The following is a 23,399-nucleotide window of genomic DNA, read 5'->3' as shown; positions in this document are numbered from 1 at the left end:
TATATATATATATATATATATATATATATATATATATATATATATATATATATATATATACTTAATTTTAAGTGAGTAGATGGTACATATTAATAGTTATTTTTATATTTTATTTTTAAGTTTATCCCTAATACTTAATATACAAACATGCAAAAATTAATACAAGCTATAATTTTTAGATTAAAAATTATTGAATATTGTTTAGAAGTGCTTTGATAAACCTGAAGTCTCACTCTTGGTAGACAAATAAGTTTCATATGCACCTTTGAGTATTGACAATTTTGTATCACTCAACCTAGTACCTTATTATTTGTATCAGGAATATCTAATTTTCTTGTTTTTATGTAAATACATTTCCTCACTTGTTTTCAAACGTTAATGTTATTCGTTAAACTTAGAATTGACTGCGTCTTCCTTTAAGTTGAATATAGGATGATTGGGAATTGAACTGTAACTAAAGTAGGGAGAACATAAGCTCCATAATACCCATTACAATACCTCACCAAGAATTCTTGGTGGCAGTCAACAAGAAAGTGTGAAAGTATGTTAAACATTATGTAAATGCACATTCCTTCCTTTTCTGTACTTGGCATTTTCTTTCCTTAAACTGCAAATACGTGCATATTGCAGTTAACAGCAAACAATGCCTTTACATGTGCAGACAGGAAATTAATAGGTCAAAAGTTACAGAAATATATCCATTTGTATATATGTATCCACAATCTACATAACTTTTTTGAGATAGTGTGACACATTGACCCCAAGCTGTCCTTGACTGTGAAAAAAAAATTCCTTTTTCAGAAACCTCCCTAGAGCTTGGATTATAGGACTGCATCACCATGTCCAGGCTGAGGTCATATAAATGTTTGTCAGTAAGTACTGTTGTACCCAGTCACTATTTATTATTGGTAATATTTTAAATGTATCAAAATTTAATTGGCAGGGTAATTTCTCATTTTTTATTTTTACTTGGAGTTTTCTCTTAGAAGCTGATAGAGCTGGGTGGTGGTGTACCTTTAATTCCAGCACTCAGGAGGCACAGGTAGGCAAGTCTATGAGTTCCTGAAATTCCGTCTCCCAAAACAACAACGACGTCAACAGAACAAGCCGGAGAGGTTTCATGACTGAATGACCTTTTGTTAAAATTTAATTGCACTATGATTTGGAAGAAATATTTTCATTCCAGTCATATTCAAAGTAGAGAATGAAAATACAAATATTACTACATTTTAAAAGTGTAGATTTAAGAGTCAGGATAATTTTCATCTGTACAAAATTTTAAGCATCTGACAATTTGATTGGGTCTCAGGTTGGGTAATTATTTATTTTCTAAATCATTTAAAAATTGTGACCAGCTATGTAGCACATTATAGCCTAGAAATCACAATCTTTTGATATTGGAGATCAAACCTTTTTTTTTTTTTTCTTTTTCATATCATATAGTAAAAATCTGGGGTGTTTTAAAATTACGGTCTTTTGATCAGTGACGCTTGCAACCACTAGGAAACTAAAAATTGCTATTTTTTTTTATTTTAAAAGTGTTTAAAAACAGATGATTGTGTCCATTAGCCCAGATTGACAACTTTTTTCTTAAAATACTTGCTCAAATTGCTACAGTAGGACTGCTCAGGGCCACAGAGCCATCTCTTTGCCAGTCATTGCGGTCAGGAGACTCTGGGACCCCTGCATTGCGGCAAAAAATGTGCGCATGTGCGGTCTTTAGCTGGCGCGCATGCGTAGGGAGCCGTGCGATAAACCTGAGCCACTGCGGCACATCTAGCGCAGAGAGGAGAGGAAGCTGGAGATGTCTGACGCTTGGTTCTGAGGAGTGATTTGCAACGCGATGGAGCGAGCAAGGTCAGGTTGGGCCAGTGGCTGCTAGTTGTGAGCGTGTTCGCTTTTTGACCAAAAACATTCTAGATTTGGGGAGTTTACGGTATTGGATGACCCAGATACCTTTATTTCCTAAATCCGGGAGCAATCCTGGGAAGACATCTGACAGACTTCTTAAGTGGGTCTAGTGCGGCATCTGCGCCATAACCCACTGCCTGTCCTTTGGTGGTGGATTGAGGTGATGACTCTGGACTCCGAGATGTGGGACGTGTATTGCCGCAGCCTGTGGGCTACCGGGATGTCTGATCGGTATTGCCGCGGCCTGTGGGCTCTGTGCTAGGGATGTCCGAGCTGCGTTGCCGCGGCCTGTGGGCAACCGAGATGTCATGTCCGAGCAGGCTGCTGGGATGTGATGTCCGAGCTTTATTGCCGCGGCCTGAGGGCTCTGGGATAGGGATTTAGGAACTGAGTTGCCGCGGCCTGTGGGCTACCGCGATGTCCGAGCGCACAGTCCTGTGGGCTCCGGGATGTGGGAGCTGTGTTGCCGCGGCCTGTGGGCTCCGGCATGTAAGAGCTGTGTTGTCGCCTGTGTGTGGGCGTCAGGATGATGGCGCTGCGCTGCCGCAGCCTGTGGGCTCCAGGATGACGGAGTTGTGTTGAGCCCTGTTGCGGTGCCTGCGGCAGAGAGCGGCACGGCACTGGGGGGAAGGTGAGCACAGTTTGCGGCCAGTGGTTGGTTCGCTCAGAGACCTCGGCGACCTCTTCAAAATACATGTGGCTTTGCGGCAAGAAGATAGTTGCAATTCAGAAGTTAGGTTGTAGTAGGGTTCAAGGTGGCCAGAGTGCTTTTGAATAACAGTGGTTTGGGGTCTAGGAAATTGGATGGGAGTGGGCGGAGGCGGTTACCATATGACACCGGTAGAACTGAGACTGTAGGGTATGTTAATTAGCCCTGTTATCGGCGCTGTCAGGGTGGGGCCTCCAGAGGGTCGGCAGCTGTGGATCTACGGAATGTACCAACATTACAGGGGGTGGGGTGAGAAGAGACCTTTGTGGGTTGCCCTGAACTCAATTTAAGGACTTTTTTAAAATTGCAGTTTTCTCTTGTAATTAGGTTGCAGATTGTGTTTGTGTCATTTCCTTGTGTAGAATTGGTCCTCGCTTACAAGATAGTGCTGGAAGCTGCAGTGCTCAGTTTCTTTGCTTATTTTGTCACTGTCATCCCTCCGTCACTGCAGTTGTTAATGTATGAAGTGCATGCAAAACTGGCTTTTACGCACTCATAAATTGTAGACGTAACAAGATAATTTGTCTTTTTTGTTTTTTGTTTTTTTTTTTCCCTCTCTGGTGTTTGGGATATAATCTTTGCTAGTCGTCTTGGTATTAGCAGGGGGTCGTGTCTTATGTCAAACGCCATTGTAAGGTTCCCTAAAGATGGCCGCTGCTGCAGAGGTGCTGATGTGCGCAGGCGCAGCATGGTGTGTGTATGTGGGTGGAGGGAGTAGACCCCCTCCCCACTGCGCTGCAAGTCTTAGGAGATGACGGCATTTGTCAGTCCTGCGATGTTGGAATTTCAGCCACACCCTCTTCTAAGGACTGTGAGAACAGAGCCTACCTAGGATGACTGGTTAGATCTCCTACAGGAAAACCAGATGCAGTGACAGTGACACCCACCTATGACTGCATTGAAGGCTTAGGGGAATTAGCTGAGGAACTGCGCAGTATTGGCGTGGAAGGTATGGCAGCCATGTTTAACCCAGAGCTGTAGCTTCACCTCTTTACCCCCTCCTTTCCTGCAGTGTCGCTGTGGGGAAGGGGGATGGAAAGGAAACTGGTTTGCGCAGGCTCCTTCACACAGGTTAAGTCCTTTGGTAATGGAAGATGGAGTCGGGGGAGGTGTAATAATATATAGAGGTTAGAGGTGTATACAACATGTTTGTTTGTGACAACAGGTGTCTTTTTGTGACTCTTAAGAAATTGCTTATTGTGCTCCACCTTGTAATAGTTGAATAAGATCCCTTTGGTTAAACTTTCTCCTTTCTCTTTTTTAAATATTAGATACGTTTATTAAATAAGCATGGGGGGAAGGAATAGGGAGAGGGTACCCCAGAGAGAGAGAGAGAGAGAGAGGGAGACAGACATACAGACAGACAGAGAGACAGACACAGAGACAGAGAGGAAGAAAGGTAAGAGGGATTTCTCCTTTTTCAAGGCTTCTGAATTTTACAGGTCTCTTTCTTAGGTGTTGATTTGGTTCTAGATTGGTTTTGTTATTGTTTTAAGGCAGGGTTTAACTACAACTCAAGCTAGTGTCAATCCAATCTTACAAGACTTCAGAGTGTTGTGATTATGGCTGTATTAGGTACTGATTTTGAAAATGGTCTGTCCTTCCAGCTATGCGTTACATTTACACATTAAAATTCAATGAATATGTTTTAATCAAGGGAACTTTAGTGTTACTAAAGGTGTAATTTGATTTGGTTGTTCATAGAATTTAACTGTATGTTAAAGTAACTAGGCTTAATTACTGTTATTTTACTAAATCCTCCTATTTACATATTTATTATTTATCCCTTTCTCTTACCCAAATGTATGTTCATTAAAAATAATTCACATTTGACATTGAATCTTCAAGGTTAATCTCCTATATTCTTCAATACACTCATGCTTCTTGTGTAAATAATTTTTTAAAAATTCCAAGTGATTTCTTGTTTTCAGTCAAGATTTTGATAATAGTCCAAGCTAATCTTGAAATAAGAATCTTTTTGTTTCAATTTACCAAATGCTAGGTTTACAGGTTAGCAAGCTTGTAACTTGGAGTTTTGAGAAAGGCTTTGCCGTGGAGCCCATTTTGACCTTGAGCTTACTGTATAGGACAAGATGGGGATGCTCTTAATTCAGCCTTCAGATTTTACAGGGGATTTTTGCTGAAACGGTGTTGTAAGTGTTTCAATTCCTCCACAAATCATCAGAACACTTTTAGGTTTTTATTTTTGTTTCCTGTGTATGGATTAGGGAATGCCTGTGGACCTGTCTTCCCCCGTGCCCCCCCTTTTTCTCTTACAGTCATGAGGATTTAATTGTTGCTTTAAAATTCCTAAACCTATTACGTTAAAATATAACATGGAATCTCAACATTCTGCGTACTAGCTGTTGCAGAATTGTCTTCACACTTATTTTCCTCAGTTTTTGTTTTGAGGCACTGATTTTTTTTTCCTATGTCAGTGAAGTACATACTGGCATGGTATCATTTTTTTTCTCCCTGAGATTTTTTTTCCTAAACTTTTTGTCATCAAAGGTTAATGCAATGAACAAACTAATTTCTTCACTTAACATTTAAAATTCCTCATATTCCCTGTTTGCATGTTGGAGCAATTAGGCAGTTTATAAAATGTACCATTTTCTATATGAGTGCCTGCATTTGCACTTAACTGGTATTTTCTTAGATGATTTTATATTTATATGTAAAAGCTAGATTTAGAAAATTGAATTAATGGAATATTTTTATATTGATTTAACTAAGCTTTTCTCATAGTGAGGAATTCATAGGAAATGGTAAGAAACTATAGTTGGTTTTTTTTTTTTTTTTTTGTCAATATACTTTGCATTTGCAGAATTTGGGGTTTTAATTTGGTTGGTAGGTTATTGAATCTATTCAACTAGTAGAATATCAAATTATAAATGGACATGCTGACATTCACCTATAATGCCAGCAATAATCCCCCCCGTTGTACTCCTACCACCAAAGAGGCTTTTTGTACAGCAGAGTCAGGAGCTCAGTGAAATCTCAGATTTCATAGAAAATTTGAAGACCTCATAGGGTACCTCAGAGATCCTTTCTCAAAATATTAAATCATCAAATATATTTGAGTATACTGTTACTACATGGATCAGTTCTTTATTTCTGTTTGTAAATAAATGAATTCTACTATGTAATAAATGTCACATCTTGTTTTATTTGTTCTTCAGCTAATGGACATTTAAAATGAAATTTTGGCAGTTAATGATAGTACTGGAAAATATATGTTTAATACCAGATTGATGTTTTACTATTATTTCATCACTCTAGTAGAATTACTGGGTGACTATTCTTAAGTCATTGGTATTAATTTTATGAGTTACTCTAGGCTTTATCTGTCCATCATCTTTCATTGCATCCTATACTCTCTAACTCTGATAATATCAAATGATACCTTACAGTATTAAAAATTTTTTCTCCGATTAATAATATAACACTTATTTCATATACTGATTGGCTAATTAGGAAAACTTAGCCATTTTAAAAGCAGATATACAAGACGTAAAAATAACTTTGAATTATGCCTACTATATGAAATGCCATACATATATGTTCACATATGTATGGATATATATGTATGGATATATAGATATTTCTTTATAAGTCAGTACTTTTTAAAAATAATGTTTCTGAAGCAGTCAGTACTATATATTTATCCATCATTTCCAAAAGCTCCATCTCAGTTTTTCTCTGATTTTGTTTTTGTTTTGTTCGAAAAACTAGACTTCAATCAATTATATAATTCACTAATCTTTTCTCTCTTTGTTTTGGTGCTGTCCCTCTCTGTATTCTAGCTTGTGTTTTCAAACCTGTGACAATCCTGCCTCCGTGTGTGTGTGTGTGTGTGTGTGTGTGTGTGTGTGTGTGCGCGCGCGCGCGCGCCGCAATACTATACAGTCTTGGTTAAAATTCAGTTTATTTCTTAGGTTGTTTATAATCCAGATGTCATTTTAGGGACTGTTGCTTAATCCAGTATCATTAATGATAGCAATCTTAACTTTTAATTTATTTTCTGTGGATTATTTTGTCAGTTAAGGGTATAAATAATATAACTGTTAGTTACTGGTAAGATGCTTAATCTAAATCTTTAAAAATAAATGTAAAAGTAGGTAGAATTCAGAGAATTGGCATGTGATTGTGCTTTCATGTCCTTTCATTGTTCTTTCTGGATTGATAACTTCTAATATCAGTCTTACTAATGGTTCCTAACATGGCCACCATGTGGCCATTTTGTGAGGTGTTTCCAGATCTTAACATGGTAATTTTTTTTTCCCAAGCATGTTGTTAACATTTTATTTAAAATTCTATTTCTTTCTAATTTTGAAGACAGCTAAATTTTTATATGGATATTTTAAATCAATAAATCTGATTTATTTTTTTTATGTTTTACTAGTCTGTTATATAAATGGATTATTATCTAAAAATATTTTACCCAACTATTTTGCAATCAGATAAGCTACTCTAGGTGAAGAGGACTAGTGTATATTTTTGTATGTATGTGTATGTATATGTGGTATTTGTGTGTGCATGCATGTGTATGTGTGTGTGTGAGTTATATCTGCATGTATATGTTTGAGAATATAGTTGGATATAATATACCTTCATTTCCTGATCTTAAAATTCAGGTTTTCTGATTTTTTTTTTAACTAGATTATATTTAAATCAAAGATCCTAATTTTTTTCATACAAACTTTTATTTTGTTATTTATTTATGTATATTTATTGTGGTAGGGAGGAACAGCATGCCTGCTATGGCCTAAATGTGGAAGTCAGCATAATTCTGTGGAGTAGGTTCTTTCCTTCCACCTTTTTATGGGTCTAGGGAATCAGCTTTGGATTGTCTGATTTGTATCAATGGCTGCCAATCACCTTTGCATCCTATATTATTTTTTAATGTAAGGACTTATTTAGCCTAGGTTTATCCCAAATTTGCTAGATAGCTGAGGATGTCCTTGAACTTTTAAGTTATGGTACTTCCTCATACCATGCCACCTCGCCTCCGTAGTGGTGAAATTATAGGTATATACCACGATATCTGATGTACACAGTGCCAGGAATGAAGCCCAAGGCTTTCTGTTTCCTAAGCAAGAGCTCTGAGTACCAATGTCAACATTCATAATATGCATTTAAATAAAAATTTGTTTGATAAGCCAATACATTTTTAAATTTCTTTTTTTTTTATTTTAGGGATCGCTTACACCTGAGAAGAACTACTGAACAGCACGTGCCAGAGGTAGAAGTCCAGGTCAAACGTCGAAGGACAGCCTCATTGAGCAACCAAGAGTATGTGAAGTCTAAGTTAAGAACCAAATCACAGAAAAGTATCATATAAAGAAGATAATTACAATGCCATTAATTGTATACCTAATATGGAAAATCTAACAAAATAGTGAAATCCTTCATTCAAAGTATTGTCTGTTTTTTTTCAAAGTATTGTCTTAACATAAGTCAACTATTATTATTTTAGCCATGCCTTGCTTGAATTCAAAGAGATAACACCTTTCTTTACCTCGGGAATGCTGGAATTAAAGGCACGCACCACCACACCTGCCTCCTTAAATGCTATTTTGTATAACATGTTTCTCTTCCTGTCATGTCCATTATAGGAGTGTTGCTACCTTCATTTGCTCAGTTTGTATGTATGGTACTGGAATTAGACGTAGAGCTTAAGTTCAGTTTTAACTTTGTACAGTCTATAAAAGTGCTCCATTTATTTTTGCATGTATAAGGGATTTTTTCCTTTAGAGTTTTATGTATAATTTTTTCCTCCCTGAGACAGGCTTTTTCTATGTAACATCTCAGGCTGGCTGTGAACTCACAGAGATCCACCTACCTCTTCCTCCCAAGTACTAGGATTACAGGCGTGTGCCCCCGCTGCCTGGGCCAGTTCTACATTCTTCACTGTATGAATAAGTTATTTTTATGTTACTCATTTTGTATTCTTTCCTATAATATTTAAGCTTTATTGTTTTTGTTTTGAGATGGATAGCCTGTGCTTTCCTAGATTTCATTACAAAGCAGGTTTTTTTTTTTTTTTTTTTTTTTTTGTTGTTGGGGCTGTCAAGACAGGATTTCCGTTTTTAGCTTGGCTGTCCTGAAACTCACTCTATAGACCAGGCTGTTTTCCAACTCACAGATGATCTAAGTGCTGGTATTATATTTGTACTACATAAAATACCTGGCTATATTTAGATTCGTTTTTGCTTTTGTTTTTTGAGGCAGTGTTTCTTTGTGTAGCCCTGGCTGTCCAGACTCTTTGCAGATCAGGCTGACCTGGAACTAACAGATCCGCCTGCTTCTGCCATCTGAGTGCTGGGATTAAAGGCGTGTGCCACCCTGCCTGGCTATACTTAGATTCTTTAAGAAGTATATCTTATCTAGCTAAAATTTTAAAAATATTTTTACTGATTCTTTGGATATACATGGACACACAAATCATATGAATGGATCTTATAATTATAAGTCTTTAGATTGTTTAAGTGAACATCTTTAATATACATTGATTATTGGTATAAAAGCTCTCAAATTGAGTCTCAAAGCTATTACCAATTCATTCTACTTTTTAATCTGTAGACATAATCTATAGTTGGTCTCATTTCAGGCCTTTTCCTTGGCATTCACATGTGTGTTGTGGGTGTGTAAGAGGAGAAAATATTTTGGTTCTCAACAATACATTACCTTTTCACATTGGTGCATCTGTATATTGATTTTATTTTATAGAAAGCAGAGTATGAGTGGTAAAACAGTGATTTTTTTTTTTTTTATTCGACTACTTGCGGGGGATAGGCCCTAGCACTCCACGTGCTGTGAGGTTCTGTGAAGCAGTGATGAGCAGGAGCTGTGCAAATAATCAACTCTTGAGTCAGATGTTTGATGCAAGCTGAGAGGCAGTGTTCTCGGTAGATGCTAGGAGGCAGACATACAGGCAAGCAAGCAAGTGAGCAACAAACAGATCATAGAACACAGATCTCAGTTCTTTAGTTTTTTAGGGAAGTATAGTAAAAAACTTTATAAGGAGGTAAAATCAGTTATTTCACATGATAGTTCCATAAAAGTATAGAATTTCAACCTTATCTAAATTTCTGGAAAGGGAAGCAAGCCCCATGTCTATGCCCACTAACCCCAAAAGCAAGCACTTCCTTTTATGTCCTATTAACGTCAATGTTTGCACTCTTTAGCCAGTTTTGTTTTTGGTCAAAGGGCACAGCCTTTGTGGTTTCCTTTCAACTAGACATTAGTACTCTTAGGCTATTTTTGTATGGAAGTACTAGACACAACTTACTGTTAATTTTTCAAGCGCAGCTTGATGCCTAGCTAGGCATCTTTTTTGGAATCCTTGAGTATAGGAAAATGTAGCTGCATCCCTAAATGCCTCAGATCTTATATTCTTTAAGAATCCTGATTTTTTTTTCTTCTTAGTATGACAGTTCCAAGGTCAGCTGTCTGTCGCAGGTGATCTTTCCATAAAAGTCAAATCATTAGCCCAAGCTGCTTTGTTAACCATTACACTCAGTTTATGCCTTCCTCAGAATCCACCCAAGTCTTTTCTTAAAAGTTGCAATTCATAGACTTTTTTCTTTTGCCTAACCAAAGATTGAACCCTAGAAATTTCTTTCCTCAATTTCTCATGCTTTTCATATGCCATTTGTAAATCAGAAACCATTGAAAACATTTAGTAGGGAACAATTTTTTGCATTTTCGCCAAATTGACATTGCTTCCTCATCAGAGACATACTCATCCTTAAGCATGAATTGCACGCCAGGTCTTATTACTTGAATTTGGCAGAACATGTAGCTTTCTATGCTCAGGGACTTTTGGAGAACCAAGAACAGGGGGAGGGAACACATCAAGATAAAGAGAGAGGTCTGGCACGGTGTTGCTCGCCAGCTCTTGGGAGGCAGAGGCAGGCGGTTCGCTATGAGTTCAAGGCAAGCCTGGTCTATAAAACGAGTCTAGGACAGCCAAAGCTACAGAGAGAAACCCTGTCTCAAAACCAAAAAAAGAAAAAGAAAAAGAAAAAGAAAAGAAAAGATAAAGAGAGAGGAGAGCAGAGTGGAAGCCGCCATTATGAAAGTAACAGGTGGCATTGCGACAGCTGATGAGCTCAGGGGTCAGGAGGTATTGGATCTTTGTCAGGCGATTCAACTCCTATCCATGCAGGGTCATGGTCACCACTCCTGGGTCCCTGGGCATGCTGTTACAGGTAACTACTTAATATTTGCTTTTGCATTCAGGTTCAGTCACTGCAGATAAGATTTTTGGTATTTGTTTTACATCCTTTATACTACAGTATCTCTAAAAATTGTAGATAATGTGCAACAGTTTGTGTTTTCATTTTTGTTATTCCTAAATTGTATATTTAAATGATATAGGGGAATTTTAATCCAGCAATATGGCTACTCTGGCAAGGGTTCATCACATCCAAAAACCTTGTAAGTCTATGTGATTCAGCTGGAATGCAGACACTTGGATTACAGGATGATCAGATTGGAATACAGATATGCCTTTAGTACATGATAAACCTTATTGCATCAGGTATATGTGAACAAGCTTAACGTTTTGGTTTTGAAGAAAAAATGTATTTTACTCAGATATTTAATTTGTGAAAATACTATATGTTAGGTTGGGGAAAGAAAAATGAGATGGGGAAATGGCATAATTTCCCCATTTGCCTCTCTTTGTATTGAGGATAAGTGCTTAGGAAGTATTCTGGGGATCCCCCCCTGCCCTTTAAGAGGAGGCTCTTTTTAGAATAAGAGTGCCTATATTTTCATTATAACTATCTACATAGAGAGATTTATTTTGGTCATTTAAAAATATTGTGCTTTTGGTGTAGGTGTCATTTGTATCCACGGCGTTCTCAGCAGCAGCAGCAGCAAGTTCCTGTGGTGGATTTCCAGGCAGAACTGAGACAGGCCTTCTTAGCTGAGACACCAAGAGGTGGTTAAAGCAGCATTGGAACTTTACGGTGGTGGAAGTCAAGGAAAACAGGTTAGAGTTCATTCCAAAATTAACAGAAGTAAAAAGAAAGAATAGAAAATTACTTTTTCTTCAAAGATTTGTATATCCCAGCATGACATGTACAGAAATTTCATACAGGGAATATATTGAATAACATTGAAACCAGTATAATTATGATTTAAATATATCTGTTCTGACATGTGTCATGTTTCTATATTATATTTTGGAATGCATTAAGAAAATTTAATTTTGTTTTTCATTGAATTTTCAACTTTGCAAGAAACACTGATTAGTGAATGTCATAGTTCCCTATTTCCTTTTAATTTTTTTATTTCTTTTTTTTGGGGGAGGTTTCTAGCCAAGGATTTTCTGTGTAGCCTTGGCTGTCCTGAAACTCCCTGTGTAGACCAAGCTGTCCTCCAACTCACAGAGATCTGCTTGCCGCTGCCTCCCAAGTGCTGGGATTAAAGTCTTGCACCACCAATGCCCAACTCCTTTTAATATTTCACAAAGTGTTGTACTAGCTTTTATTACCATCAAGAAATAGTATCCTGTTTATGAATATATTGAATTGGTTATTTTTAACTATAAATCAGTAGGCTCATAATCCTATAGAGTGTATTTCACTGTAACAATTATTTGTTCATTGGCTCTTCATTTATTCTTTTATATTTTCATCAATGTAATTGCTTTTCAATCAGCACATAATGTTAATAAAAATATCCATAATGTTTTATTGTGACACAGATTTGTTGTTGAATATTTATTAAACTCTAAAGGGCTATTCTATGAAATGGCTAGCACCTTAAATAATTGACAGACCTATATATTTAAACAGCTTTAGCACAATAGCTGTGCAAGTACAATTTAAACTAATTTTCTACACTAGTCTGGCTATTTCCCAGCTGCATTCCCCATGTTACTTGTCCTGTCTGGACTGGTTCTGCTCCATCAGGCCACTTCCTCTTTCCCCATCTTCTTCATCCTCCTTTTCTTCGGCTTCTCTTCACCTGACCCTGCACCCTGGGAACCCAAAGCTCTGTTTACCTCTGATTCTGCCCAGCTATAGACTGGAGCCTTTCTTTATTAGCCAACCAGCAATAATAACATCATTCTGTGTACACGAGAATGTACTCTTCTGGAAAGCAACAAGATCTTGGGGGCTGGTATTTAGCATTTTAATACCCAATAGCACCAACCCCAGTAGAGATTTATTTAGATTCTCTGCTCTTACAGAAAAAGCTATTTAAAATGTGGTGCTTTGGTTTTCTTTTCCAAATCATTTTCTTTCAAGCCAATTAATTTTTTAATTTAAAAATATTATATGAATATGGTGTTTTGCCTGTATGTTTGTGCACCATGTACATGCATATAGTGCTTATAGAGTTCAGAAGAGGGCATTTTATCTCCTAGAACTGAAGTTAAAGATGATTATGAACAATCATATTGGCTGGAACTAAGCATAGGCCCTCTGGAGCGATGAGCTAGTGTTCTTAACTGTGAGACTCCGCTGTGTCCCAAACCAATTAATTTGAACATTTTCACATAACTGTATATTGTATACTTAGCATGTTTTCTCTCATATGCTTTATTTGCCCTTTTTTTTGCTATAGATACTTAATAGATCTTTAGGAAGAGCACTGGGAGGATAAATAAGAATGACCTCATTAATACTTTGTAAATCTTTGAAGCAAAGTCATTGACCATCACTAAAATTACTGTTTTCACATAGTGGAATTGGAAAATGTGTACATGTGGTATTGATGGTTTCCATGTAAGGATTCTTTGGGTTTTTACTTCCTAGGATACATTCCCATATTGAATAAATATCTAGTAGTTGTTTATCTACTCTTGTGGGCAGATACCCTGTTTGGTTTTATACACCATTCAACTCAGTGTGTAATGTTACCTTCAGTATCTAATGTCAGTATTCTAAAGTATGTTAGCCTTTCCTTGGTGGCATTTTTTCTTTAAAATCAGAGGCTCTTTTTAGAATAAAAATGCCTATACTGTCTTTTTCTTTATTTCTTTACTTTTTGGTTTTTCGAGACAATGTTTCTCTGTGTAGACTTGGCTATCCTGGACTCACTTTGTTGATCAAGCTGGCCTTGAACTCAACAGAGATCAACCTGCCTCTGCCTCCCCAAGTGCTAGGATTACAGGCATGTGCCTCCGCTTCTGGCAAGTACCTATATTTTCATTCTTTTATCTACATAGAGAAGTTTCTTTTTGTCATTTTCTAATATTGTACTTTTGGTATAGGTTTTACTTGTACCCACAACATTCTCAACAGCAGCATGGCAATTTGAGTTTGAGTTGCAAACCATTCAAAATCGCAGATTTTTTTTTTTTTTTTTTTTTTTTTTTGTGGCCAAGGATGCCTTGGACTCCTTATCTTCCTGCCTCTATGAATTGAATGTTGAAATTATAGGCATGTGCTGCCATACTAGAGTTATCTTTCTATTTTTATTTATTCATTCAGGCTGGATCTCATTATGTGCTCTTGGCTGGCCTGGAATTCACTATGGAGAATGGAGTGGGGTTGAAATAACAGAAGTGCCTGACTCTGTCTCCACAGTGCTGGAACTAAAAGTGTGGGCCATAACACCTGTCAGTTTTGTCTTATTTATTTATTTTATTCATTAATTTCTTTATTTATGTGTAAGATATTTTGCATGCATGTATGTCTATTTATCATGTGTGGCCAGAAGAAAGCATCAGATTTCCTGGAACTTGAGTTATAGATGGTTGTGAGCTGGCATAGGTGCTGGAAATTGAAGCTGAGTCCTCTGGAAGAGCTGTCATTCATTGTCCTTAATTGTGAATTTTTTTAGTTTTTCCAATATGTTGAAAACCTGTCTTTCCTCCAATATAGATTATGTCTGTATTCTCTGTGAAAAAATTACATTACAGCCAAAAAGGAAGGCAGCATTACTATCTGGCCTCTAAGTACATCCAGAAACATACAATGAAGGAATTCTTCACAAAACTGGTAGCCAATGGGTTTCATAGATCAAGTGGGTAAAATGAGTGTTAAGGTAGAGGACTGAAATTTGTTCATTGTTGGATATGAGAGCATGGATATTTATGAAGTTATATTGTTTCAAAGTTTCTGTTTTTTTAAACAGTAGATTAAAGTGAAGTCAGTTAAAATATGCTTTTCTCTGCAGGACCCATACACTGTTTGTGAAACTTTGGTCAAACTTAACATTGTATCTAAGAACCTGAATCAGACCTTTATTTATAGCCCTCCCCCAATAATTAAAGATCTTGAAAATTTACTATTGACAACGTCTATTGTGGAACAGCAATCATGGTAAGTTGCACATTAAAACAACGATAGATGCTGTAATGACCCCAAGTAATAGATTCTCAATGTGTGGGATTTTTCAGTTCCAAAATTTAGAAATAAGGATTCATCTAAGAGATGGATGCTCATTCCATAACTTAATAATTAAGAGATGACCTATATTTGTCCTGTTATGTTGGTCAAAAGCTTTGGAAAGAATACCAGGGGGTGGCCTATGCTTTCACTTTTAGTTGATGATTATAACTTTTAAGGGACCAACTTTTAAATAGATGACTCTTACATCTATTTACAGATTTTAATGCTTTTTAATTAGCATGGAGAAGTAAAGTTGGATAAAGAGAGATTGCCCTAAATAGAGTACTGTCATTCTGAAAGTCAAGAGCACAAATTTGTAAAGGAAAACATGCCACTCTTAAATTCAAGTAATGTGACTCATGGCTAAAGCCCCCACATTTGGGTGGTAGAGGCAGCAAGAATAAGGGTACATAGCAATATCAATGCCAATCTTGTTACCCTGATTCCTGTCAAACTATCAAGGGTACTTTATTTTATAATGATGTGGGTCTGATGAAATGACAATGAAAACCTTTAGTTCCTCAAGGGTTCCCAGATTCATCAGACCCACATCATTTTGGTATTTGTAGTTTTTTATTGAGGTAGTGTTGTTTGGTCATTAAAAATAATTCAGAGTGTCAGGTGCTTTGTTAGAAGTTTGTGAAATCTTGTGGAAGGAAAGCATGAGAACTGTAATAGAAACTCTAAAGGGGAACTTGGTTTAGGGGCTTCCATCTTAGAGATAAATTTATCAACGTTATTAGATAAAATAGATCATTGCTTAAGGTTCTGAGGAGTAAAGAGATATTTAAAGTCAACCTCAGTCAATTTGTTTGATATTTTAGTATTTAGAAAATATAGAAAAATAAAGGGAGACTTTGCTAAAAAAAAAAAAAAGTTGGTTATAAATGTCGGTAATAAACAAGAAGATGTTAGAAAACTGGGCTGCAGAGGAACTTACCATTGATGCTCCTTCATAACCTGCAGACTGTGGGTAAAAGCAGCAAGATGCTGCAGCACATTGATTATAGAATGAGATGTATCCTGCAAGACGGAAGGATCTTCATCGGCACCTTTAAGGCTTTTGACAAGCACATGAATTTGATCCTCTGTGATTGTGATGAGTTCAGGAAGATCAAGTAAGTCTGTTTTGAGTGATGATGTGAGAAGCAGGAGCTGGAGGAAAGATAGGAGCTAAAGATTACATAGGGTGACTTAAGTAAATACAGAAACTGTAATGTGGTCATTCAGTTAGTTATCTTACCTGTTATCCCATATTCAAATTTGAGTAAGATCCTTACATTGCATTGGTGCTATTGTAGGTAAATGTTGTTGGCAAAAATAAAAATATGATGCCAATATTAATTGATTATAATTACTTTTAATATATTTATCATTTTAAAATAATTGAGGCTTCAATTATTTCTATATTAATAGGCTTTGACACTTCATTTGCATTGAAATTTTGCAAAGAGACCATCATTTTGTGCATTTGTATAATATCTATGGGGTATTCATAGGAAAATAATTTTACTGTTTATACATAACTAATTCATCAGAGTAAGCAGGCAATTAAATTACTGTTTACATGAGAAACTTTGGGTCAAGTTTTGTCTTAATTGATGTCTTTGATAACTAAGGATTGAAAAAATGTAATTCACTGATGTTTATTTTCTTCTGATTTTTAGGCCAAAGAATGCAAAACAGCCAGAGCGTGAAGAGAAGCGGGTTTTGGGTCTGGTCTTGCTTCGAGGGGAGAACTTGGTTTCCATGACTGTGGAGGGTCCACCTCCTAAAGATGTAAGGAATATGTAGGCCAAGATTTTTATGTTTTTGACTTTCATTTTTAATTTATATATAAAGGGTAGATCCATAATGTGGAAGGTATGTTGTTATTTGAAAGTCTCATCACTATACTGTAAAGGCGCACTATAATATACTTGACCAAATAGTGTTCTTAGTGCTTAACATCAGTACTTGCTTCAGATACATCTTTGGGAATGAAGGATTTATTTGTGATTCCACCTAATTTATGGTACGGAGTTGACTTTATTATTTAATAAAATCCAGTTTTATTTTATGTTACTCTGTTGCTACATAGGACATAACATTTTCCACCAGTCTATTTTGTGAATACAGTCAATAATTACCAAACACACATTGTAGTGGTACAGCTCTCTAAAGAGCAATCACTGGAGAAACTGGGCACCATTTAAATGTACATAGATTTGCATGGAAAGTACTATACTTTAGACTTAGACTTGTGTGCTTTATTTTTCCTTTCTAGTGCAGTAAGAAAGCACATTCATTTCAATTTTCCAAAAGTGCCGCTTGTACTCTGGTTTTTTTGAGAGATGGTTTTTCTGTGTAGCCTTGGCTTTCCTGGACTTGCTTTGTAGACCAGGCTGGCTTCAAACTCACAGTGATCCACCTGCCTCTGCCTCCTCAGTGCTGGGATTAAAGGCATGTGTCTCTACCACCCAGCCAACATGCTAATTCTATTACATGTTTAAAGTGAATACCACAGAGTTATGAACGTAGGAGTTTAGTCAATTTTTTTTATAGAGAAGAAAATTGTTTTAGAGTTTGCCTCTTTATAGGTTCACAAGTGAAAATTATATATTTAAAATCTGAAGGGTGCTAAAGAATTCCTTGTGCTATACCATCACATTTAATCATTTGTATACACAGAATAGAAGATAGGTGGGCTGTGAACATGACTGATGGAATTTGCCTTTCAAAAAAATTACTCACATTTGAACGGATCGGCCATGTTTTGTAAGCTATACATTTTTTATTTCAGACTGGAATTGCTCGTGTGCCACTTGCTGGCGCTGCAGGTGGCCCTGGGGTTGGGAGGGCAGCTGGCAGAGGAGTACCAGCTGGTGTACCTATTCCGCAAGCTCCTGCTGGATTAGCAGGCCCTGTCCGAGGAGTTGGAGGTCCGTCCCAGCAGGTAGGAACTAGAACATGGTTTTGTATTAATAAGAAAATATGACTAGCGCCTGGGACTAAGGTAACATGGAAACTTTTAGGGCTATATCTATATTATTTAACTTCATATCTGTTCTAAAAAGATATGATAGATATTCAAGTCGGGAGGAAGAGATTAATACTTACTAAGTATATGCCAGATTGAAAAAAAATCAAAAGCTTAGAAAATGATAATATGCCAAGATTTAAAAACATGAGTCTGGAGCTGAGTGCAGTAGTGCATGTCTTTGATCTCAGCATTCTAAAGGCTGAGGCAGCCATGTCTCTGTGACTTCTAGGACAGGACTACTACATACAGATACTATTGTCTCAAAAACAACAACAGCAACAACAAAGGACAAACAAAACAAACAAGAGGACAAGTACCTAGAACTGCAGCAAAGCGAGAGCATTTGCTTAGCATGCATAAATCCCTGGATTTATTCTTCACCAACTTGAAAAAAACATAGAGCAATATAAGCGTATGCCACAGCAGTTCCATTTATATAGAGCTTATTCACTATTCATTTGCCTGTTTTGGAAAAGTGAAAGTATCCTCATCTTTCTTCTTCTTTGAATAATTTCTCAGGTCATGACTCCACAAGGAAGAGGCACTGTAGCAGCTGCTGCTGTTGCTGCTACCGCCAGCATTGCTGGAGCCCCAACACAGTACCCACCAGGGCGGGGCACGCCACCGCCACCTGTGGGCAGAGCAACCCCACCTCCAGGTAAGGGCTTAATGATGAATAATGATTTGGATTTTTATTTCTTTGAATAACATTTTATTGTTTTGCTTTCTTTTTTTTTTTCTTCTCAAGACTTTTTTTTTATTAATTTATTCTTGTTACATCTCAATGTTTATTCCATCCCTTGTATCCTCCTATTCCTCCCTCCCCCCGCCCATTTTCCCAGTATTCCCCTCCCCTATGACTGTTCCTGAGGGGGATTACCTCCCCCTGTATATGCTCATAGGTTATCAAGTCTCTTCTTGGCTACCTGCTGTCCTTCCTCTGAATGGCACCAGGTCTCCCCCTCCAGGGGACATGGTCAAATATGAGGCACCAGAGTACGTGAGAAAGTCATATCACACTTTCCACTCAACTGTGGAGAATATTCTGACCATTGGCTAGATCTACAGAGGGTCCTAGAAATCTACAAGTAGAACATTATGATAGGCAGATTTGGGCCCAGGGGTCCCGCTCAAACTAAGGCACCAGCCAAGGACAATACAGGAGGTAAACTTTAAACCCCTTCCCAGATCTAGCCAATAATTTGGATTTTTAAGAGATTATATCATCTTGAGGAGATAACATCCTTAAGGCACTATAAATGATATAATGAAATAAAACATCATGTCTTTGCCTTGCTTAGAATTTAGGAACCATGTGACTAGTTTTATTGTTATTTACTATTGAAAATAGATTTTTTTTTTTTTTTGGTTTTTGTTTTGTTTATCTGTGTAGCCTGGCTGTCCTAAAATTTTCTTTGTAGACCAGGCTGGCCCTGAACTCATGAAAATATGCCTACCTATGCCTTCTGAGTGTTGGGATTAAAAGTGTGCTCCACCACACCCTGCTTTGTGCTCTACGCTGGTGTAAACATTTTATTTTATACAATATATCCTGAATATGTTTTTTTCCTCCCTTAACTCATCCCCACTTCCCCATTCACCCAAATGAAACCCTTTTTTCTCTAGTTATATTGTGAGCAGGCATCTAAGTAATAATAAACTCAAATAAGATGAAATGAAGCCCCCCCAAAAAACATTTTAGGACAAAACAAAAAACATCAAAAAAGAGCTATAATGGTAAACAAACAAAAGACCCATACACTGAAGCACATGCACAAAAATACCCATAAAAACAAACCCCCAAAATCATAATATTTAAGTAAAACTAAAAATTAGTAAATGTTCAAAGGATTGTGAAACAAAGCCTCCAAAACTACTATTGAGTTAGTTTGTGTTAGCCATCTACTGCTGACGAAGGGGCTATCTTTAAATGTGGTTTGTATTGTGTATCCATTTTTTCTTTGCAAGTGGTTATCAATAGGACATAGCTTATGGGGTGGATTGGAGCTTCTCTTTGTTCAGGTGGCATCTCCAATTGCCCGCCCCCCTCTGCAATTATCCAGTAAATCCTACTCCCTTCTCTAAACCTGTCCCGTTCAGGAAAGTCTCTACATCCCTGGCATTCCTGAGGACTGTCCCAACCCCTTTACTTGGAGTTGCCACCTTCCCAAGTCCAGCAAGTTTCAAACTTCCAAACACATCAGTTTCAAATCTTCCCCTACAATCCTTAAAAACCCCTCCCACCATAATCTGGGCGTGACTTCCTCTGGCTTCCTCCCCTGAGGGGCTGAGCTCATCTAGCATCCCTGGTTGCCGAATAAACCTGCACCCTTTTATACTTTTAATCTGGCTTGGATTTTATCATTTCATCTGTTGAGATAACCTGTCAGTCCCATTTCTACTCTCAGTGGTGGGACCAGATGTGATTTTTGATATGTGTAGGCTCTGTATGCTGCTACCATCGCTGAGGTCATGCTTGTCACTTTCTTCCTGTGTCTAGGAGTCATTGTTTCTATTCTCACTGACTCTTAACATTTCTCCTCCTCAGTAGAGTTTCCCTGAGGGGAAGGATTAGATGGGGACGTCCGGTTTAAGAGCTAGTATTCCAAGGTCTCTCACTCTTTCTACATTGTCTGTCTGTGGGTCTCTGTATTTGTTTCCATCTATTGGAGGAGGAAACTCCTCAGTGCAAGTCACCGATCTATCAGCACAGCAAAATATTGTCATTGCTGTTCCTTTAGGAGAAAAATAATAGTTTGTTTTTAACCTAGGTTTGTGGCCAGTCTAGTCTCAGTTTCTTGGGTTCAGTTCCAGGAAGCTGTGTGTCTATGATAGACTCCATTTCAAGGAATGGACCTTAAATCCAATTAGATAATGCTTGCTTCCACAAGTTTTGGGCCACTTTGCACCAGTATATCTTTCTGACAGGTCACTTTCATAGGTCATTAAGGTTTTAAGCTAGGTAGCATCAATACTTGTAAATGAAAGGTTATAGATTCTTTGGAATTGGGGTGCCACTCTGGTATTATAGTATAAAAACTTCATTTCTCACTCATGCTGTTGGCTCATTTCTTTAACATCTGTTTTGTATTAAGTTGTAATGCCTCTGCTGAGCTACATATGAAGCCTTTACTTACTTGTGAATTTTTCAGGAATTATGGCTCCTCCACCGGGTATGAGACCACCCATGGGCCCTCCAATTGGCCTTCCCCCTGCTCGAGGGACACCTATAGGCATGCCCCCTCCAGGAATGAGACCCCCTCCACCAGGCATTAGAGGTTAGTGTGGGTTATGTTAGGACCTAGGAAGATATTCAGGTCCTTCAGTATTGGTATTCTGTTACCTTTAATGGAATTTTGTTATATTTTCCTTTCTAGGCCCACCTCCCCCAGGAATGCGTCCACCAAGACCCTAAGATGGTTGATAAATATCAGCCCTTCTTTTCCCCCTGCAATGCATCTTGTGAAATTGTGTAGCCTGCAAGCTTTCTGACCCCTCTTACTGCATTAATTATAGATAATAAACACATAGAGCAATTGAATTGAGGTTTTTTCTTTGTCTGTTGATTTTGTTAAAGTCAGTGAAACAGAATAACTTTTCATGGTGGAATCATTGGGAAATATTATTATATTACGTTTATATTAAGTAAACCCAGACATACAGTTTACTCAAGATAGTTTCTTAGGATGAAATGGGTATGATGTATTTTCCTAATTCCTGAAATTCACTTCAAGCGTTGTTCAAAACCTTATAGATAAGGAAAGTGAAGATTTATTTGCTAAGATTCACATGGCATTCTGGTTACTTTAACATGTCATACTTAAAGGTATGTTGTAATAGTTAATCAGACATATAAGTTCACTTTAAAGAAATTATGGCACTGACATGTCATTTTTCTCATTAACTGAAACATAATTCAAGTTAATGCTTCTGAGAAAGGGGTTGCTTTGGTTTTTACAGTTGTTTGTGAGTATAGAAGTCCTGATCTGGGAATGTATTCTCACCAAGTATTAATCTAAAAATACTAGCTAACTGACAGTTTATTGGAAAATAAGTTTGTGCATGATTGATACAAGCATATGGCACAATAAAATTTATAGTAAGCTTCTATCTATTATGACCATTAGTGTGGTACTTACTACAAACATTGAGGAGCCAGTGATGGCTTTGAGTTATAGCTAAGGGATTCCTTGGTAGATAATTTTAGTTTGAATTAGTCATCAAACAAAAAAGCTGTTTTACAGAGTGAAGAGATTTCTAGAGGTAATGAGTGAATTATCTACTTTTAAATAAAAATAATAATCTAATACATGATTACTGTATTTACATAATTTTTTATTCCTCTTATTCTTTTTGTACATTCTACATCCTCCAAACATGCTTTATTAATTGAAATTATACACATGGCACACACACACACACACACACACACACGGTTCATTTTGTTTCTTGTATGTACAGAAAAATTATTGGGTTTTTCTCTGAAAACTTTTTTTTCTCTCAGCAGTCAATGATAGTTCTTCATCTGGGTGTGGCCTTCTAAAATATCCTGTATGTTACAATTTCTATGGATGGTATTGTATATGTCTTGCTTTATGAATAATATTGTGGGGATTTCATGGATGTACCTTTTCTATCATGTTTAGAAGTACATGTTAATTAACACTCCCTGCCATATTCTGGAGGCTGATAAACAGGAAACGAGATTTGGGCATGACTGATAAAAGCACATTTGAAGAAAGTCCATTGTCTTATTCTTAATCTAAAGTGGACACCCCCTTTTTCAAATAATTACAAGATACTGAGATTGTAAAAGATTCATCTTTAAAAGATGATTTGCTAGTATAAATACCACTCTTTCTGCCTATATTCATGGAATTTTATAAATGGTATTTACCAGTGGAGTATGTATTATAAACTATTTTTCTTAAGAATTTCTACAGGTTAGAAATATGCACCAACATGCCAGTCTATAAATTTCCATGTAAGTACATTTGATTAACTTCCTCTAGTTGCTGAGAAAGCCTCCTACATTCTCATTTTGATGCAGGTTTTATACAAAGTAGGCTGACCTCAAATTCTCCATAGGCAACGTTAATGAAGAATGCTCATCCTTCTGCTTCTACTTCCTTAAGTGCTAGTGTTACAGATATTTCTGCTGTGCCCGACGGAAGCCTAAGTCTTGTATAAATATGAGCCCATGTTTCCGAAAACAATTTAGAATCTTTGAATATATGCTGTTATTAGCTCCGAATCTGTAAATAACTTGATTGGCATCATTTATTTTTCTTTTCTATAGCAGAACATATAGAACCTTATTATAGAATCAACAGGGAGAACAAATAAACACAGATTAAAAAGAATATTGAAGTTGGGCATGTAGGATAGTTCCTGCTAG

At 37.0% G+C, this 23,399-nt stretch overlaps 2 protein-coding genes across 2 annotated transcripts; both read left to right on the top strand.

Annotated features, from left to right (window-relative positions):
• The first annotated feature begins 1,692 nt into the window (after positions 1-1,692).
• On the top strand, positions 1,693-14,910 carry Snurf (SNRPN upstream open reading frame). The gene is made up of 4 exons (XM_051148662.1): positions 1,693-1,857; positions 7,820-7,915; positions 11,470-11,624; positions 14,765-14,910. The coding sequence occupies exons 1-3, from the start codon at positions 1,844-1,846 to the stop codon at positions 11,579-11,581; spliced, it is 222 nt and encodes a 73-aa protein (XP_051004619.1). The 5' UTR covers positions 1,693-1,843; the 3' UTR covers positions 11,582-11,624; positions 14,765-14,910.
• On the top strand, positions 14,765-21,542 carry Snrpn (small nuclear ribonucleoprotein polypeptide N). The gene is made up of 7 exons (XM_051148661.1): positions 14,765-14,910; positions 15,946-16,097; positions 16,647-16,758; positions 17,762-17,914; positions 18,521-18,659; positions 21,154-21,279; positions 21,379-21,542. The coding sequence occupies exons 1-7, from the start codon at positions 14,908-14,910 to the stop codon at positions 21,414-21,416; spliced, it is 723 nt and encodes a 240-aa protein (XP_051004618.1). The 5' UTR covers positions 14,765-14,907; the 3' UTR covers positions 21,417-21,542.
• The last annotated feature ends 1,857 nt before the right edge of the window (positions 21,543-23,399 follow it).

This window comes from Acomys russatus, chromosome 7 (assembly GCF_903995435.1).
Source record: "Acomys russatus chromosome 7, mAcoRus1.1, whole genome shotgun sequence".
In the NCBI taxonomy this organism is placed as follows: Eukaryota; Metazoa; Chordata; class Mammalia; order Rodentia; family Muridae; genus Acomys; species Acomys russatus.
Note: the sequence above shows the minus strand (reverse complement) of the source record. Positions and strands in the feature narration are given on the sequence as shown.

Coding starts and splice junctions, on each gene's coding strand:
- Snrpn (XM_051148661.1), top strand. Junction 16,759..17,761: donor AGGGTCCACCTCCTAAAGAT/GTAAGGAATATG, acceptor TTTTTATTTCAG/ACTGGAATTGCTCGTGTGCC. Junction 21,280..21,378: donor CCCTCCACCAGGCATTAGAG/GTTAGTGTGGGT, acceptor TTTCCTTTCTAG/GCCCACCTCCCCCAGGAATG.
- Snurf (XM_051148662.1), top strand. Junction 7,916..11,469: donor GCCTCATTGAGCAACCAAGA/GTATGTGAAGTC, acceptor CTTTTGGTGTAG/GTGTCATTTGTATCCACGGC.